This window comes from Orbicella faveolata, unplaced genomic scaffold (assembly GCF_042242905.1).
Source record: "Orbicella faveolata isolate gen_17 unplaced genomic scaffold, um_ofav_v1 contig_1, whole genome shotgun sequence".
Taxonomy (NCBI): Eukaryota; Metazoa; Cnidaria; class Anthozoa; order Scleractinia; family Merulinidae; genus Orbicella; species Orbicella faveolata.
Window position 1 is genome coordinate 14,686,606 of NW_028301536.1, and position 19,323 is coordinate 14,705,928.

The window sequence follows — 19,323 nt, forward strand, 5'->3', positions numbered from 1 at the left end:
AGTCGTTCATAAGATGCATGTAGTAACTTCGTTTTATAGTGTCTGCCGTATTTTAATCTAGCAATTATAATGGCCAGTAACGGAATTATTACGCTCAGCCACACCTGACGACAACTAACCAAACTTCTGTTTGAGACTTCATGAGTCCAATCAAATTTGGACAAAATGGAAGCGGGCTTAAAAATTAAAAATACTATAAATAATACACATACCCTTCACTACTCGAGATATTAACATGACTACTGCTCGGGTTATCAGAACGCTAACCACAAACAAGAGACTTTCTCAAGTGACTTCTGTCACCAGGACGATCGCACACTTCAAGAACTACTGATCCTCCTGGGTTCGGTGTAAAATGGGCTAAATCAAAAATAAGCCTGCAGCAAATGAAAGATTGAAATTACGACAAACAGCTTACTACGTCAATTTGTGGGTAAACATGATTAAAAAGTCTGGGAATGTTTGGTTAAATAGTCATGCCACGTTTTGAAGAAAAACTGTATAGGAACTGGCTCGTCGTAAGGATAAGTCGACTAAATCGTGTGTGAGAGACAGAACCGGCTGCGCATACGTGATTACGAAGAAAAAGACATGGGCTCGTAAAAATCGGTGCGGATACAATTTTAATTGTTCAAGAAGTAGAATATGAAAAGGAATCTATCATATTGTTTACATATTTTTCCTTACACTAGTTGAATTCTGCGGAATCACCCAGGTTATTATTTTACGGAGTTTTTCCTGAAAGGGGCCGTTTTCAAATAATGTGTTCCGACTAAAGCCCAGTTCACATAATATTTACGCCGGAGGAATTTGAAAACTCAGCTCTATTTCTCCGGTTAGGCCTTCCGCCCACACTAATTCGTCACGAAAAGGGAGCTTTTCAAAAACGCTCTCCAAACTGGAGGAATTTGAAAACGCCGGCTCTGCGTTTTAGTGTGGACGGAAAACATTTTGAAAACGAAGTTTTTCGAAAACGATGACGTCATGATAATCACGTGATTTACCTGAATGAGTTTTACTCAAACACAAATGCAAAATGACCGGTGATTGTTGCGTTTTATAATTTGTCCAGCATAGTGTGGACGGGAAACATTTGATGAGTTTTCAGAGTGAAACCTTCGTTTTCAAATTCCTCCGGCGTAGTGTCGGCGGGGCCTAAAAAGACAGTGTCTATCGTAAAATGTCGGTAGAAAATTCAGTGAAAAGAAATCTCCACTTGATCATGATTTCTTGTTCCTATTTTATGCCAGCACAATAACGAGTAAAATAAAGCAAATTTTAAAAAGTAGTGTGCTAAAATGACAGGCGGCAGGGGAGGCGCAGACTCGTTTCGATATCCATTAGATGAGGGCGGCAAGGGTACTTAAATATTTCTTTAGTTCAAAGGGGATATACTTTTTAGTTCACGTTAACTTGGGGTATCCTCCCACACTACATGCCCATACAAAATACACACGGTCAGCGTTCTCTCTGTAACCCACTTCCCTTATCCACTTCCCTTATCCGTGACCAACTCGAAAGCTCATTGGCTACTTTAGTCACTGTACACAATTAAATATTGTTTCTTCTAGTTAATTTCTATCGGTATTTATTTTTCCTATATCATTGTAAACCATCTTACGTTAAATTGTTTTTCTGTAAATAGTTTGCAATAATAAAAAACTGAACTAAAAACGTATCTATATACCCTAACTCAGTCGAACGAAAAATGATAAAAACCAGCCGCTGCAATTCTCGTGAGGTTTAAAGCTTGCTTCTCCCAGTGGACGAATGTGTGTTGTAAGGTGTATGTCTCTCTGGTTTGCTCTACGGATGAGCTTTCCTTAGAGAAGCGAGCTCCAACGACAAACTCCGCTGTAAAGACATTGTTGAGGGTAAGGGTAGAATTTGCGTCAGTGGCCCATACAGCGAGCGTTCCCTGGTTACCCTAGAATGGAGCCACTGGAAGTATTTCTATTCTCCCCTCCCAGATGGGATGCCACTCCATAGCAGGGTTAACCCCAGCATTAAATTCGCTGGTACCCATTTATGCACCTGGATGGAGAGGCACTGCGAGAGTGAAGCGTCTTGCTCAAGAACACAACACAATGTCCCTCGCCAGGGCTCCAACCCAGACCACTTGATCCGGAGTCCGGTGCGCTAACCATAAGACAGCCGTGCCTACAGGGGAAGAAAAGTTATTTTGTAAAATAGACCATAGGGTGAGTTGAAACTTGTCTCGTTCGGTAGGGTTTAAACCAGTTTAACTGAGCAAGATTCATCTGAGCGACCCTTGGTCTTAGGGGACGACTTTCCACCCCTTTCCATCATCGTTATGGTGTTTGCGTCGACGCGGGTTTGCTGAGTATGCCGGGTAGTAGAGTTCATGCCAAAATAGCCTGTGTCCAGTTTACGACAAATAAGGCGCAGCAAAATCCTCTTGAACGCGTGGTTGAACCGCCGATTTCTGACCGAGTAAATGATGGGGTTTAGAGCCGAGTTACCATAGTGGAGTAACTTGACTACCATGAGGACGCGCATGTCCCACACGAATGAGCACGTGGCGCACCATTTGTAGATCAAGATCAACAAGAAGAATGGAAGCCAACAAATGGCGAAAGCGCCAGTTACCAAGGCAACAGTATAGGCGACATGAAGATCCTACGGGGCAAAGGAAAACGGTTGGCAACGGTACAAAAATAGACAAGCTCAATAAAAAGAAGTTACAAAATCGAGCGGAACTCAGTGAATGCTTTGTGCGGAGACAAGAGAGATCCCTGTCTTTCTCGCTTGTTTATCAACTTCGAGTCAATAGAAAAAGACGTTTCACTTCCCCGCCGACACAGTACAACAGGACCGACGGACCTGATAGATCGTTTCCAAAATACTTTAACTCAAAAATAAAAACAAAGATACAGTAACACTAACAAAGTCAATCCCAGGGGGTGCTCCCATATATAAGCTGTATGGGTATGTGTCTGTGAAGGGTATGATTTTCAGGCAGTTCAGTCTGAGATAGGGTATAGAAATCAGACAGTTTTAGTGTAGAATAGGTTATAATTTACAGGAAAAGTGGCAAGTGTACGAAAAATTTAGTTTATAACAGGGTTCTTTAGACGGGGTTCTATGATAGAAATTTAAACTCGAAAGTGACTTGTAAAATATTGGCTTAATTAGCCTATGTTGGATTACGATAGTGATAAATGTCTGCAAGGAGAATAGCTAGTGTTGGATAAGGTAGCAGGCTTTGGTGCCTAGTCTAGATCAAGCAGATCTTGTTCTAGTATAGGGTATAGGTGTCAGCGTCCCAGCCGCACATTTAGAGAGTACCCCCTCTCCCTATCATCTGACTGAAAAATTTAAATAGTTTAAACATGTCGTATTTACTAAGGAGACGATCGATCTCTGAGTGACCTTTAAAAAGGTTGAGGTTACCTTCTTTAAAGAACGCCTTCGGTGTTCTTTTAAGCTCTTTTTAGCGGCGAAGAAGATGGCGATGTAGGCAGCGACTATCAGTAGCAGTGGAACCACAAAGAACGCGAAGGTATTCAAGACGGACACATCTTTCCATTTGATGAACTTCTTCAGCAGTGCATTGAGAACGGCGAGGAACCAGGATAAGGCAATACCAGCAAAAATCTTTGCTGCGTGCAAAAATTAAGAAGAAAACTCACATAAAAAGGTTGTTGAAATAGTAAAAAGCTTACTAGAAACTCTCGGTCGAATAAGAGACGTTATAAGTAAATCCACGGAGAGTTCCTAATTCTTATTAACAAAACTTGTAGCAGATCAAAGTACCATCTGCATGCCACCTACCATCTTTTGTTGCTACGCAGCTGGACGATATTGGCGTCAAGTTGAAAAAAGTGTATAGGGCTTTTCACATGTTCACATTTCCCTCCTTAATTTGCAATTACAATTCAGTTAATGTGCTCAACGTATGCACGCAACTTCGATTTTTATATTTAAGAATGATTGAATGATCGATTGTCTATGTTTCAAGCTGACTGCCTGTCTGTCCGTCTGTCTATCTGACTGATTCTCTTTCTGTCTAACTGTATGACTGACTAGATGTATGCCTGACTTCGTGATTGACTATCTGATTCTCTGTTTTTCTGACTGACAAACGATGGATCGATTGACCGACTAACCAATTCACCGATTGATCGATTAATCGATTGATTGATCGATCTATCCGGCAATCGAGTGATTGGCTGGCTGGCTGGCTGGCTGTTGGTTGGTTGGTTACTTTGTTGGCTAGTTGGTTCGTTATTGAGAATGGAAAGCAAACAGAGGCTGGAAGAAATTTGTAGCAATTGAAAAGGAGTTTTACCAACCTTTGCTGATCTTCCTGTGCTTCAGAGGTGCTACGATGGCATAACAGCGCTCTACACTAATGCAGGTCAAATGCATGATGGAGGACACGCCTGACACTATGTCACCAAGCTGGTAATACTCATACAAAGTGTTCATGAAGTCTAACGTCAGAATATAGTAAATCCAGAGTGGAACAGAAAATAACCCGACCAAAAGATCAGCCACAGCCAACGAAAATATGAAGTAGTTGGTTTTCGTTTTAAGCTTGGGGGTCGTAAGAAAGGCGATGATGACCAGCAAATTCCCTTAAAGAGAAAGCGACATCATATATAATCTTGATTTGATTAATCAAGCATTAGGTGTCATCATGAACGTTTAGGAAACAATACTGCTTGTTAGGGGCAAAGATACTGACAAAGTTAGTCTTTAGTCCTGTTGTTGATTGACGTTTAAGAAAAACAACAACAACAATGGGATTGAAACGTATCTTATTAAGGTTTGGAGTGTTATAGCTACCAAGTACCTTATTTAACAAAATGTATCTTTCGTAAGTCACTATGACATTGTTATCACCTTGGGTCCATGTTAATTTTACTGAAAGAACGTTTCCCGTACCACGCAGATGCATGCCTGTTATATTACTTTTGTTTTTATTTTTCAAGTGTTAAAGAACGGCTGATCACAATTAAAATGTAGCAAAATAAAAAAATAAAAAAAGCAGAGACACTACTTGAAATACGTGACGGCTTGATATAATTAGTGATATTTTCTTGTCGGTGTATCTGTGAAATCTTCAGGGTAAAGAAAAAGTATCATTCCACCCCCCCCCCCCCCCCCCCAAAAAAAAAGGTTAAAGAACAGTTACCTCAGTAGTTTTCCTAATAATCCTATTAAAATTTCCCGCATGGAAGAACATGCATAATAGCTATATCTTTGTGTGCCCACATGTGGCGTCCGCCAAGTTTCAACCCTTTCATCTGTATTTTAATTTCCCATCCCTCCGGTAGCCGAAATGAAAATAAGAATAAGACTTCAAACTGATCCAGCATATCTAAGACAAAATTCTTCTAACGGCTTAGCATTATCCAAGCAATCATTTGTAGAAACTGGATAGTTACATGCTTACAATCGAAGAGTTACATCAGGCACAAACCTGTGACAATAAGGAAGACAAGGGCAGAATACACCACGGCTCCACCATGAGCCCAGCTTGGTTCTATCAGAACGTCCTGGCTAGCCGCCCTTTGCGACTGATTTGTAGAGTTTTCCATTAAACCTTTGGGACGCTAATCAACTGAAATGCTGCAAATAGAAAGAAGGACTACAATTACCTATCGGCATATGTAGGAATCAGTGCACGCATCAGACACAACGCAATGGGAATGCTTGCCTGTCACCAAAGCCTTAACCACAAGTTAAGTCACTTAAATATCTTTGTGAAGTATATATGAAATAATTCATATTTGAACTGCGGTAGTAGATGAAAGTGAAATGATCATCGCAGTAAATTTTCCAATTTAAGCAACTGGAAAGAAGAAGCCTGAAAAAAATCATCTACTACCGCAGTTCAAATATGAATTATTTCATATATACTTCACATCATTTCACTCACGGGAAGATATGAACTCAATTAATTGACCTCGCTCCCAATGTGTGGCTTCATAGCTCAGTTGGTAGAGCATCGCACCGGTATCGCGGAGGTCACGGGTTCGAATCCCGTTGAAGCCCTGATTTTTTTCAGGCTTCTTCTTTCCAGTTGCTTAAATTGGAAAATTTACTGCGATGATCATTTCACTTTCTTCGTAAATATCTTTCTTATTCACGGCAGTAATACCAAGGTCAAGACAATTGATGACATTAGCGACGGGTATGACAAATGAACTTTGCAGAACATCAGAACTAAAATAAAAATCATACTATAGGGGTGGCGATTCCTTGAATGTTTTAACAAGTATTATCTGCTCTCCTGCTCTCGTCCGGGGTAATCTTCCTTGATGAAAGACGTAGAAGCAGCAATACTTTAGGAATACACAATTCATTTAGAGAGAGTGAAGGAATGAGCAATTCATTTAGAGAGAGTGGTACATAACAGTTGACACTGATGAAAGAGTAACCTTCTATATAAGTTTAGAACAAATCTAGAGGTTGTAATGAAGACTCCTCGATTAGCAAACTTAAGCGGAATATAAGTTAATTGCAGGATCCGGAATGTCGGGCATATGCTAGGATCACACAAACTTCCCCAAAAAATCTCATAATCTAAAGAAACAGACAGAAACAATCTCCAAAATGAGGTTACCTTTTTTTTTATTGTTCACGGATCATGTTACGTATAACAACCATTCTCCTCTTTTTTCAGCGTTATTCCTTACATCTAGGTGGAAATTAAATGTACATAGACGTTTAATAAATGTACGTATCTGTTCGGGAAATACAGTCGAGTTTCTTTGATATGGAAACTATGTCTGTTAGTGTCCTCACTATGTAGATGTCCGTATTATGAAGCTAGAGGCAATGTGCTCTCTGGTTTCTCTGGGACAAAGTATATTAGGAGGGTCGTATTCTGGAGGAGTATGCAAGGATAGGTTCGACTGTTCTTAAAAAAATCAACCTGGAACGAACTTTCACGTTGTATTATAAGACCGCTTCAATCGAAGATTTATCTAGACTTAATGGACATTTATATGATATTCGGAATTTAACTGACTTAGCTACACAGACCATCGTAAGGTTATTAATAATCTAACAGACGTTTTTCCCTCGTTTTCAGAAGAGGTGAAGACATTTGAAAAACATACCATGAAAAAAAGCAAAGTAACGACAGAATAAGTTCACAAGCGACTGAAATATTTCAAGCACGCCACCAACAAGATTATTTTGAAAGCTCAGCAGAAATAAACTTCCTACACAGACACAAAGCGTATTTCATCTCCCAGTTTTCCTCGTGGTCCCCCTCCTTCAGTTCCCCGATAGCCACAGTATAGGGTTTCCAATTTCTCCTACAGATCTTACTGTATACTTAGACAGTTTTTCGTCATTACCAAGAATCATCGGATTGGCTACAAAGACCACCGAGCGCAGCTACTCCACACCATTTGGACCTTTTTCCTTTCATCAAAAGATTGACGATTGTAGGCAAGAAGTCGTTAGATCAACCTTTAGATCCTGCCCCCTAGTGCTAGAAGATTTACAAGCTGAGAAACTGAAATTCTGTAGGTAAGCGAAAAGTATAGGAAGTCTTAATTATGCTCTGATTAGTCAAACGTGTTGTACTTGGGTCAAAGCGGCCCACAGAGTCGGAGCTTATCTCCGGTGAAAATTGCTACTTCCCTTGACGGGAGGCTAGTTGCAAGCAGGTTACGTCCACCCTTCCTCCCTTCCTGTTTCCCTCCCTCAGCATATTGTCATGTTGTTCCATAATATGCCAGCGCTTATTAATACTCCTGGATGAAGAGGGGCACTGTGAGAGATAGAACCCAACACACAACAAAATGGCCCACAACATATCGAACAGAACCGTTCGATCTATACTAGTCTATCGTGCTGACCTTTAAGGCCAGGAGGCCTGTCTTTGTCGGACCCTGGATAACGAATATCAAACAAAACGAGAAGGATAATCTGATTGCAACTGAATAACAATTCCTTTGGTTAATTGTGATTGTAAAATTGGATCAAAAGCGTATTATCGCGAGGATAAAGAAGTTGAGACGTCGCAGCTAAATTAATTGCTTAGAATTTCGGTGAAAATATAAAACAGGAAGCAGTAATAAACAATTCATGAGATTTTAGAGTTACTGAAAAAAAGAAAAATTCGTTGATTACATCCTCCACATGGTCACACACTGGAACTTCAAGGGGACTTTACCAAGTAACCATGACAGCCAGTGTTTCACTTAGTCCGCCAACGCAGCGGAACGGAACAGTTCCTTAGAAACTGAGCGTCGAAAATCGCTTACCATGCTCCTATATAAAAAGGGCAGGGTGCTAGTCGTCCTTTTAGGGGTTAAAAAAGCGGTTTGGTGCCTCTTAGGGTCTTCAGCCTCAAAAGGAACACAGCGGGAGCTTTGGCGGTACCTTTTAGGGTATTGGGCCGAAAAAATGTGAGAGCAGATTAATTGTTGCTTAGAATCGGTACCTCTAAGGGGTGAAAAAATTCAAGCCACGCCCACAAAACAGGATCTTGGTACTTTTTCGGAGTTCTTTTCAAACTGAAATTTCCAACAAGCATCCCCGTCTTGTTTATATACTTTATATGGGAGTTCCCCTGGGGACGGTACATTCAGTTACAGTTCCACGCGGTCCGCCTACGACAAAAGGACAGAGGTGTCTTCATGAAGAACAATATACCGTCCTTTCAATCTTACTAATGGAGTAACGACAATTTCAGAATTGGTTGAAGCGAGTTGTAACCAATAGTCAGGTTTTAACAGCTCAGCCTGACTTAAGAAGGATTGAGGGTTAGCTACGGAAATGAACGGTGGAAATTTCATATGATCTTATTTCTTAGTTAAAAGGCTTTTAAAGTCGCTAGAGTCGAAAAAGACTAGCTGCACAAGGACTCCGCGATACTTCTGTTTGTTACTGAAAAATGTCTCACAACATCACTGAAAAAGAAGCATAAGCCGAGAAATAACAGCAAACAGCGATGAAATATCAATTTCAAATACAAGCAGTTCGTAAGCACAAGGTTGAATAAAGAAGTATGTATATTTTACTCAAAGTGTGTATCTGCGGTTTAGCTCTTTGATCAGGTCGGGCATTCTTCAGAAGCTGGGCAACAGCGGCGAGTAGAAAGGTCTTCCATCACAATCCACTCTTGAGGTAAGGCCGGTCAAATTGAAAATAGACTCAGCAGGTGTCAAATGAAAATGTAAATATCGCTCTCTGCGAAACTTAAATTGATTATACTTTGATCGAGACAAAGGATATTGATACATCACCAAAGTTTTTAAAATGTCTACATTCAAATAAATATTCAGCGCCAAAAAGGGGTCAGCTGACTGAATACGAAGCAGAGTTATTTGATCACTTTTATTGATTGTTTATTTTCGTTTTCGGTTCCGTTCTCTTCTCTATTTTTTTCATACCGTGGATTTAGTTGGAATAAATCGATTTACTCGCTAACCTACAAAATTAAGAACGTTACAAGCACTTACAAAGGGATAAATATTTTATCGAATCGGTCAATGTAATTTTTATTCGCTAATGATTCACCCAAGCCCTGGAGCTATTAAAAATTGCGGAGACCGACCTAATTCGCTTTAAAACCAGCTACTGTGAAATTAATGTAACAGTAACAATGTTTCATTTGTGGCATTAAAAAAGAACCGAGGAGTAAGAAAAGGATGCTGATAAAAATATCGATTTAGAATCGTTATTGAGGTAAAATTCTAAATCATTTTGTCCCGATTCCATGTTCTGATAGTTCTGCCCGTCACTGGCGAGTGGATTTATTCAAAGTGCAAATATGCGGTCAGACCCGAAGTGTTCTTAAAAGCGCGCAACATCGGTAGAAATTATTCGGTTTTTCATTGATAAGGAACAGAAGAATTTTGTAAAGGTAACTATAAGACACCACGGCATTGCTTTCCTACTGATGTTTTTCGCGGTATAATTGAAAGAACTTTGGATCAAAGACAAAAATAATGGCATGAAGAAACCCAACCGGGATTTATATGATGGTACGAGTGCATGACTCGCCTGTAACTATATCGAAATAAAATGCATCTCGCACGTTGGCTGCCTCATTGATTTGAAACGCAGAGGAAGAATATCACTTTAAGATCTTTTAGGATTAAGTCGCGGGATGATTTTCGAAAGAAAAAAAGAAGACAAAAAATATCTACGCTATCAACCATCATTCCTTTGTCGATTTATGGAAATATTACAAGCAAGTTTAGATGATAATAAAATACCCACTGCGTTGCATCGAGGATTTATCATAAGTTATGATTACCGATAAAAGAAATCAGGTTTAATTTCCACAAAAAATGACTATATTCTTGCTCACTAAAAAACGATGCATCAAAGGGAAACTTGAAATCGCCTTTGCTAAAGGTGCTGTGAAATTCAACAAAATCCTTATCCTGCTGTATTACACCTGTTATTTGGTAATACTAATTTATTCTAACGGAAAGGCCCACATTACCGTTTGAATGAAAGAGGTGGATTTTTCATCATGTTTCAACGATACCAGCTTACTTACCTTCCAAGACGACTGTGTACTTCTTAAACTTTGAAATAACTGTAAAAAACGGTCGACAGCTCGATTCATCAGATGCAATTTCCAATAGCGTTACAGTTTGCTCCTGTATGGAATTTGTAGATTGAGCTAACAATCCTATGGCAAAAAAACAATAAGGCACATTTTGGCGATGCGAAGATAGGAAGAAATAAAGAACCGTTGACCTCGGGATAGGATACTTCTACAAATTGGTAAACAACGGGCAGAGATTCGCGTCGCTAAGCTCGAGCAAAGCAGCAACTGGAGGATTCCGATCCAGACAGATTGCAAAATTGAATTTTTGAGATTGAAACACTTAAAAGCCACCTACTGTTACTCTAATAATCGTTCTATCGGACAAAACATAAATAAATTCAAAATTCACGCAGGTTGAAACAATTCAAAGGGAGTGAAGTTAAATTATCCATCGATCCTTTACGTAAACACTTCATAACTTCTAATTCACACAAAGCAATGAATTGATTTTTTGGCCAGAGAAATGCATTTCTTTGTTGGACTCTTTTTCAATTGGACGCTTCAAAATTCAAAGCAACACTAAGATATCAGATCACATCGCGTTAATGGAATAAGCTCTCAACATTTTGAAATCCTTACAGTCAAGGTTTACCTTACCGCTTGTTTTGCAGTCATTCCAACATCAGCTTGTCGCGTACACACTTTATAACTCTATAAATTAGTACCATATTCTCAGCAAGACGTTGTGTCTTATCTTAGTAATCTACTTTCACGCAAGGTTTGGGCCCAGAATTATTGCATGGTTAACCAACGAAGAAACACCTGAAAACATCTTTTCGCTATATGTTGAGCGGTATTCTTCGTATAACCACCGAAATGCCGCATTTTGGGTCAGCAAAGTAAAACAGCTAATTAACAGAACACCTGGAGCTGTCACCAAGTTAGATTTCTTGCCACTTACTCGCCCAACCCAACTGATTACTCACAGTTTGTGCAAATTGGCACTCAACCGGGGGAGGTGATCCTGCTTGTATCTAAATCGACAAACTTTACAATAGTTGTGGTCTCTATTAACATAAATAACACAGCTAATACTCTTTCTACGGCTCTTTCCTAGATTCTACCTTACTTCTTCCCATAACGTTGCTTTTCTTTCAAACGGTCGCTACGTTAACTGTCAAAAAAGTTCATTAATTGTCGCGATAATACGGAAACCACGCTCCAGTGAGAGGTCGTAACGACGGTTGCGACAACGATCGCCAAGATAGACCCTTGTTCTCGTTCGACGATCGTAGCGATAGTAGCAAGCGATCGTAATATTATGGAAACCGGTAGTCGTAAGGATCGCTCAACTTCATCTGCAGCGATCGTATAGTGATCGTAGGGATCATGTCAGTCACATGGAAACATGCCTTAAAAAATGATTTGTTATCGAGGACTTTTCACTGGTCATCTACTTTCACAAACTATTAACGCGCTGGCGTTATGGTTTTCAGAAGACTGCTTCAGTATTGATAGCATCATATCATTTGTTTCTATTGGTTCAGAAAGTGCATGCAAAATGATTTACGATTATTGCTCTCGAAAAACAATGACCAAAATAATGCACGTTCCAAGATAAGAGGCGAATGAATGAGAGTTATCCCATTTCACCGATGTGAGATTCAAGAACCAATTTATATCAAGTTTCACTAACACCGAGCAATAAGACGAAATTGCTTAGCAACGGGTTCCTTTCGTCAAAAGATTTAAGCACAGTGTAAACCCAGGTAGTAAGCTGAGAAAGATTAAAGAAAGCGACCAATATTTGTGGGTTTTCAAGCTCACTTGTGAACAAAGAGTAAGTGGTTGCCAACTTACAACATTTTCTAATCTGACTGAAATTTTTTGGCGAGTGAATCACAGGCAAGCTTTGAATTCATAATCACCACTAACGTCTCCCTTTAAAACTGAACACACCTAATCTTTTTGGGGTTGATGCTTTCAATTTTCAATTAGTCTGAGTTGCTGTGGATAATTTGAAACTACACTGTCGTTCTTTTTCATTAGCGGTGTAAAATCATAATATGAACCTACCCAGAAGAGTATACTTTCTTGCTTCCCCGGAACATTGACCTGCAGTGATTTCTCGTTACAAACGACTTGTTTTACTTATATTGTGTAGAATAACAGCATGTACAATTCCACACGATGTAAATGTTTACATAAAATGCGTACAATACTTTTCACAATGAACGGTTATGACGTCATTAATCACGGGGTTATCACTGAAAATACTTGAAAACACTCGCTGTAAAAAGCAGTCTTATCTTTATTGGGATACCTGTGGTCCCAATCATTGGGACCACAGGTCTCCCAAACCACACGCTGGGAGTGTTTAATATCACGTCGAAACAGTCTAAAGCTGTGTTCACATTAAAGCCGAAACATGATTAGAGTAAACATGTTTCAAGGAAACATGTTTCGCCTAAACATGTTTCGCCTAAACATGTTTCGCCTAAACATGTTTCGCCTAAACATGTTTGTTATTGCATTGTTCACATCAGATGTCGGTTTCCAACACGTTTCATGCATGGTTGTATGATTTGTGCTGTTTCATGGTATTCGCATAAATTTTTTACACTTCATTAAATTTTCCGGCAATGTTCTACTTAATATTCTGCTTCAGTTTCTACCCATCGCCGATAATTGCCGTTGTATTTCTTCATCGGCCCACATTTCAACTAGACATTTGGCCTCATAATACCCCCAATTTTGGTTCTTTTGGGCACTGGCCTCCTCTGCGCATCCATCCGCCATTTTGAACGTGTTTGGTCTGATCATGATTGAAACTACCTCGCGAGGTTGTCTTAATCATGCTCAGAATAATCATGTTTCAACCATGATTCGCGCAATGTACTGTCTTGATGTGAACACTTTTCATAACGAAACATGCTTCATTCGTGATCAGACTAATCATCTTTCGGTCTAGTGTGAACACAGCTTAAGAGATTTTATGAGAATGCAACGACAATATTCTGAGTAGTAAGAAAGATGAAAATTGAAAACATATATATATATAAATCTTACCGCTGTGGTGTATTACTGATTCCTGTAATGATTTGTTTACTTCTGGAAATTGATAATAACGTCTTAAAGACTGTATCACGTCAACGTTTCGGAATTTACCTCGAGTAATGAGCTTGTGAAACAATTCTTCCTAGTATATTTTCTCAGCAGCCTCTCAAACATTTCACCTTTTACTGCCACAAACCTCGACACCCCACATCTTCATCCTGCCATGCTCGCTCTTGCTTAGCCAAATGTCTGAATTTTGCGCTTGATCAGTTAATGACCACAAGAGTTAAACTGGCTTAAATTTAGCAACCGTCAAACACCGAAAGGTAAATTTTACCATTAACGGAAGCGCTGTAATTATTGGTCACAACACGGATCCCATTACTTTAACAACTTCTTTTTAAAAAACGTCTACCGCCGCAGTACGATTTTACAATTCAGTTTTCAACAGTAAAAGCAAATCTCTATCAACAAATATGTAACCGGCAAATGGACTGATCTTACTCCTCGTTACCTATTGGCTAAAACTACTATCTGTGATAGGTGCGGTTTTTAACAGCAGGATTAACTGAATCTGATCCCGGCTTAACAAAAGTTTCGAATCTTTCGCACCGGAAAGTCGGCCGAAGGCTTCAACTCGGAGAGAAGAGAGCGGTGAAGTCCATGTGCCGCGAAGAACTCGAAGCACAAGTAGGACAATGATGCTGATCAACAGAAGCCTCAAGGGATAATAAGCTGATCAACCGGAAAACAAAACGATACGAGCTTGACTTGCAAAACCAATTTTAACACGAGATTTTGAGGAAGTTAAACTGAGTCCAAGGAAATCTAATTGTTGCTAGGACCAAATCGAATTTACGATACAGAAACGTTTTAAAGCCACTATCAAACTCTCGGCAAAAACGTTGAAATTGCTGGTGAAAGATCGAGAACGGAGAAAATAACATGCAGTTGAGAAATAGACTTTGTGACTGCGAAGCCTTATGTTAAATACATGAATTTTTTCCATTTATAGACTGTCCAAGCTTTACACGCTGGTTGACCAGAGGGGAAAAATTAGGAAAGCCTACAGAAAAGCACTGATAGCTTATTTATCATTTTGCCAGATATAAGGTCTATAATATTTCGAAGACGAACCCTCATTTCCCGAATTGTGAATAAAAACGTGTTGCTAGCACCTTTGAGAAAACGCAATTATTGAAACACAAATTCAAAACCAAATGTGTTTTCAGTTATTGTTCTTCCCAAAATTAATTGTACCGGTAGTTTAAAAGTAAGTCGGCACTTAATTAGTATTCCAAACTGAAAGTTGCTCGTGGCAACTCAACTGCTTTTATCGTATGGAAAGTTATCGAGGTTTTCTGTAAATTCTTTGGTTTACAAATGAACTAAAGCGGACAGGGAATCCTTTTACTAAGACACCCTATCGGCTACAATGTTACCTACCGAGCCTTGGAAAAGAACTTCATAAACTTCGTTCGAAGCTTTGGTACTTTAGCAGTTTTCAATGCTAACATGCAACATATAGCGGAAACTACAATTTTAAAACCCCACGAATACTCGCACTTTCGGGAACGCTTCACTCATACTAAAATTTACCCGGTCTGAAGTGCCAGCCGTCTTCTCGAACTTAACCCCCAAGGGGCCCATTAAACTGAGATCTCCGGCAATATAGCTTACCACTTAGCAAGAATAAACATATGCTAAATACACTCCTCATTTTGCTCCACATTTGGTAGCAAACCCAAACACATCTCATTGTAAAACTCAGCAGTCAATTCTGAACTATAAAACCTAAGAGTGACTTTCTATAAATACTACGGATAGGTGTGCACAATGGAAAAATCGAATTCCTCCAAACTTTGTCACAAGAAAGCCCTCTGGAAACTATTTAAGAAAATACAACTTTTAGTTCGTGTGGATTTATATTTTGCAACTAAGCCATTTTTCAATTCCCATCCCTGACCCACTGAAAAATGTGCTTCGTATTTGCTACTTGTGGAGGAAATCTAATGACCCTACTTTTGCAAAGTACCGTTATTAGAATTTGAAAAGATTCAAACCTGAATAAATTTACCCTCGTAAACAGCATTATCAGAAAGTTCGATTTTGCCACGTTTCCACGGCAAAAATCCTGGTACATGGATTCCGTTGTGAAGATGGTATTCCAAAGAAAGAATACGGCTCTCTCTATTCTTCTGTGAAATAAAATTCTGGGGCAATTCAAACTGCGAGTTTAGCCGATCGAAAATATTTACAGTACTCGCTTGAAGTTTATGACCTTTGAACTTACATTTGTCTTCATGAATACAAGAGATAACCTAAACAGCAGCTGAAATTTTAGCCTGAATGCGACCCTTTCCCCCATTTTAATGATTTATAGTTATTCTTCATCTTCTCTCAGCAATTTCATCGAAAGTAATATTTTTTTACCCTAAAAAGGAGTTCCAACTTGTTTATAAGCCTTACTTTTTCTTTGGAACTCTACAACGGAATCCATGTACCAGGTAGGGATTTTTGCCGTTCAAATTTGCCAAAATCGAGCTCTGATAATGCTGTTTACGTGGGTATATTTTTTCAAACTTCAGGTTTGAATCTTTTCAGATTCTAATAACGGAACTTTGCAAAGGTAGGGTCATTAAATTGTGTAATGTCGAAACACTTTTGGCATTTGTGTTCGTTTTTTTACACACGTCGCAAATACGAAGCACATTTTTTCAGTGTTTCGAGGGATTCTCCAAGGGTGAAAATTAGAAAATCGCTTTAGTTGGAAAACATAAATCCACAAGAACTAAAAGTTGTCTTTTCTTAAATAGTTTCCAGAGGACTTTAATAATAATAATAATAATTATACATCTATATAGCGCTAATACTATGAAATATTCAAAAGCGCTTTACATATAAAAAGAAGCTAACAAAAGAAAACAAAGATCTATAAAAAGCATAAAATGTGCTAAAAAGACAAAAATATAAAACGGCTTGTGTAACTAAGATTTACAAAAATTATAAACAGTCATAAGCGATTTTAAAAAGATGTTTTCAATCGTTTTTTTAAAAATGTGCAAAGACGAGCTTGATCGTACAGCCAAGGGCAAATTGTTCCATAAAAATGCACCCGAATCAGAAAAGGCGCGAAAACAAAGTGTGGTGCATTTCACTCTTGGCACGGATAGAAGGGCTTGATCACGGGAATGAAGTGAAAATCTCAGATTAAGCTTGTGACAGAGGAGATCCTTGGAGGAGGGCTTTCTTGGGACAAAGTTTGGGGAAATTCGATTTTTTCATTCTGCACACCTATCCAAAATATTTATAGAAAGTCACCCTTAATACTTAGCTCTATTAACTTAGCATTTTTTTTTTTTTTAGTAAATTTGTATAGGATAGGTACTAAACAGAACTTTATACATATGCGAGAAGCACAACTTGCGTGGGACTTGGACCCCATTTCGAAAGTTGCGGTAGTTAGCGGTCCCGAAAAGCTGTTTTTTTGTTTGCCGTCTTTACATTCAAGAAAGGAAAACTTCAATGGTTTTGAAATTCAAACAACAATAAAAATGTCAGGAAACGAGAGAGAATGGACTGACTTTTGATCTAAAATCCACACTACTATTCCGGCCTTAGTTTACATCTTAAGATATGGCTCTGGGGCGATAAAGTTACCGGGAGTTTCAACTGAGAAAGGGACCCTATCCTTGAATCCAACCGTTAGGAATCCTCCCAGTACATCATTTTTATCAATTTTCCGCGTGCCTGCCCTTCAGTCAGAAGTTGCAAAAAGATTACCGTTATTGCTAAAAACCAAAACCAAAAACTGCAGCTGGAATTAAGGCCAGAATTTTTTCCAGTCATAAAACATTAACCTGTAACTGGTTTTATGAAATCATAGTGCCGACATTTTGCCGATGCACCAAAGAGCTTCTAGTTTACTTCGCAAACCAAAACGTGTAACATCATTGCTGGTCTAGATAAGATTTAAAGTCTGAGAGATTCACATGTCCTTTTTGATATCCAGAGATCAATTACCGTTTTCTCACTATCGGATCTGACCCACATTTCAAAACAAAAGCCGTCTTGGACATTTATTAACGTTTTCAACGAGTAAGACCTAACACATAAACAAATCAATAAGATCTAAATCTATATGTTTCTTTCCTTCTCCCTTTCAATGTAGTGTATATATTGGAAAGCAGTAATAACTGCTAGTGTGCAACTTTATAGGAGGGGGGGAAGTTACTAGTCTTTATCAATCAGCTAGGATTCAACAATTATTGGTATTAAATAAGACAGGATGAGCACTAAGAGCAGTCTCTTGCGTGGAAACATTTCGCCAACACATTTTCATTTGGTCTGTCGGATTAAGATGCACAAGGACGTTTGTCGCGATTTGTAGTCATTTTTTCCTTCTAGTGATAGCAAAACCTACTCCCAAAGTGTATTATTGAGTTAGCGGTTTCATACTCTACATGTTCGTGCAAATCAAATGTTTGAAGTTTGCTTGGATTAATCGTGGGTTCGTTCTCCTTTATCCAGACGTAAAGCATCGTCGCAAGGCCAGTAGAGAGGCCGAGAAAAAGTGTGGATGCAAAATGATGAATTAGGTTTCGTATCCTTGGCAACAGTGTTCATTTTCACAAACACGTCAAAGGGCGACCGATTCTGAAATACTTCCATGCATATTATTTGTGGTAATACAATGAATTTTACTTTCACGTAAGATACCTTTATATTTCTATCTATCTAGTCCCGTATCTCGCGTGCATAGTCTATTGCGAGTCCGTAAATATGATTGGCTCTGCTATTGTTAAATAATTCGCCGATAGTCAGTTTCGCACACGCGTGGCGTTGATGTAAACAAGGCATCTCTTTTCATTTTTGCTGGAAAATTAGGTAATACAATTTTTGAGTCATACAACACAGAGCTTTCTACTAAAACAATAAAACTAATCCCTTAATTAATTTTCTGCCACCAATAACCAACTCGGCTACGGCGTCGATGACTGTTCGCTCATGTCTCTTGCCCAATGTAATTGTTAAATAACTTAATTTCTCACGAATCCTACCGCATTATAGCTTTTCATTATCTACAAGTACTTCAATTCCAGTACAAATTTACTAGCGCTTTAGCTTCTCTGGTGTTAATCTCAGTTTTGATTGTATTCTGAGAAATAGCCGGCCCTTCGCACAAAAAAAGGAAGAAAAGGGAAGGAGCCTCTCCTGGCTTCTCGTTCTTTCCTTCCTCTTGAAGAGCCCGCTCGTAGGCCATCTAAGAAAAGACAAAAGGAACTTTGGTTCGAAAGCTGCGTGACCCAGCTGTAAGTATTGCAACACCCTATTTTAGCTACAAGAATGACTTACTGCACAACAGCGATTTTGTGGTTGAGATTTTCCCTCTAAGTTCCTCTTCTGTGGAGCTAAATAAAAGGTTGGTTTGTAAAGAAAACTGGATGCAATACAAGGCATTCTGTCCAATACGTAGTCGTAATTATGTGTAACGACCCAATGTTAAAATTGACAGCTGAAAATGGCAAAAAAGATGTCAATGTGCAAGGTCACAAGTTCTTAGACTTGCCGGCGCCATTAGAGCCAAACAACCCACGCCGGGAAGATTCTAAAATAATTCCTAGTGGAACATTTTCGCCCAGTTTAGAAACTGAAAACCCGTTCTACTGACGTCTAGGTAACAAAGAAAAACTAAATAACTCCCCAAATCATCTTTGCATGTCTTTAAGGCTAATCGAAGACTAAGAAGGCTACGAAATGGGCATCGCTAA

At 39.0% G+C, this 19,323-nt stretch overlaps 1 protein-coding gene across 9 annotated transcripts; it reads right to left on the bottom strand.

Annotated features, from left to right (window-relative positions):
* Positions 1-606: 606 nt before the first annotated feature.
* On the bottom strand, positions 607-19,024 carry LOC110061376 (adenosine receptor A2b-like). 9 transcript variants are annotated; one of them, XM_089291220.1, is made up of 8 exons: positions 13,664-14,104; positions 11,153-11,206; positions 10,502-10,636; positions 6,596-6,670; positions 5,450-5,598; positions 4,317-4,601; positions 3,415-3,623; positions 607-2,640 (listed from the first exon to the last, which is right to left on the bottom strand). In XM_089291220.1, the coding sequence occupies exons 5-8, from the start codon at positions 5,565-5,567 to the stop codon at positions 2,233-2,235; spliced, it is 1,020 nt and encodes a 339-aa protein (XP_089147346.1). In that variant the 5' UTR covers positions 5,568-5,598; positions 6,596-6,670; positions 10,502-10,636; positions 11,153-11,206; positions 13,664-14,104; the 3' UTR covers positions 607-2,232. The 9 variants fall into 9 exon arrangements, with proteins under 9 accessions (XP_089147346.1, XP_089147334.1, XP_089147336.1 ...); XM_089291208.1 differs by lacking the exons at positions 11,153-11,206; positions 13,664-14,104 and adding an exon at positions 18,908-19,024; XM_089291210.1 differs by lacking the exon at positions 11,153-11,206.
* Positions 19,025-19,323: the final 299 nt, after the last annotated feature.

What these genes read in the sequence shown, in the direction of transcription:
- LOC110061376 (XM_089291224.1), bottom strand. Translation starts at nt 5,567, where the DNA reads ATGGAAAACTCTACAAATCAGTCGCAAAGGGCGGCTAGCCAGGACGTT. An exon ending in TGTCTTCCTTATTGTCACAG is followed by an intron (nt 4,602 to 5,449) that starts GTTTGTGCCTGA and finishes TTTCTCTTTAAG; the next exon opens with GGAATTTGCTGGTCATCATC. An exon ending in GCACAGGAAGATCAGCAAAG is followed by an intron (nt 3,624 to 4,316) that starts GTTGGTAAAACT and finishes TTTTGCACGCAG; the next exon opens with CAAAGATTTTTGCTGGTATT.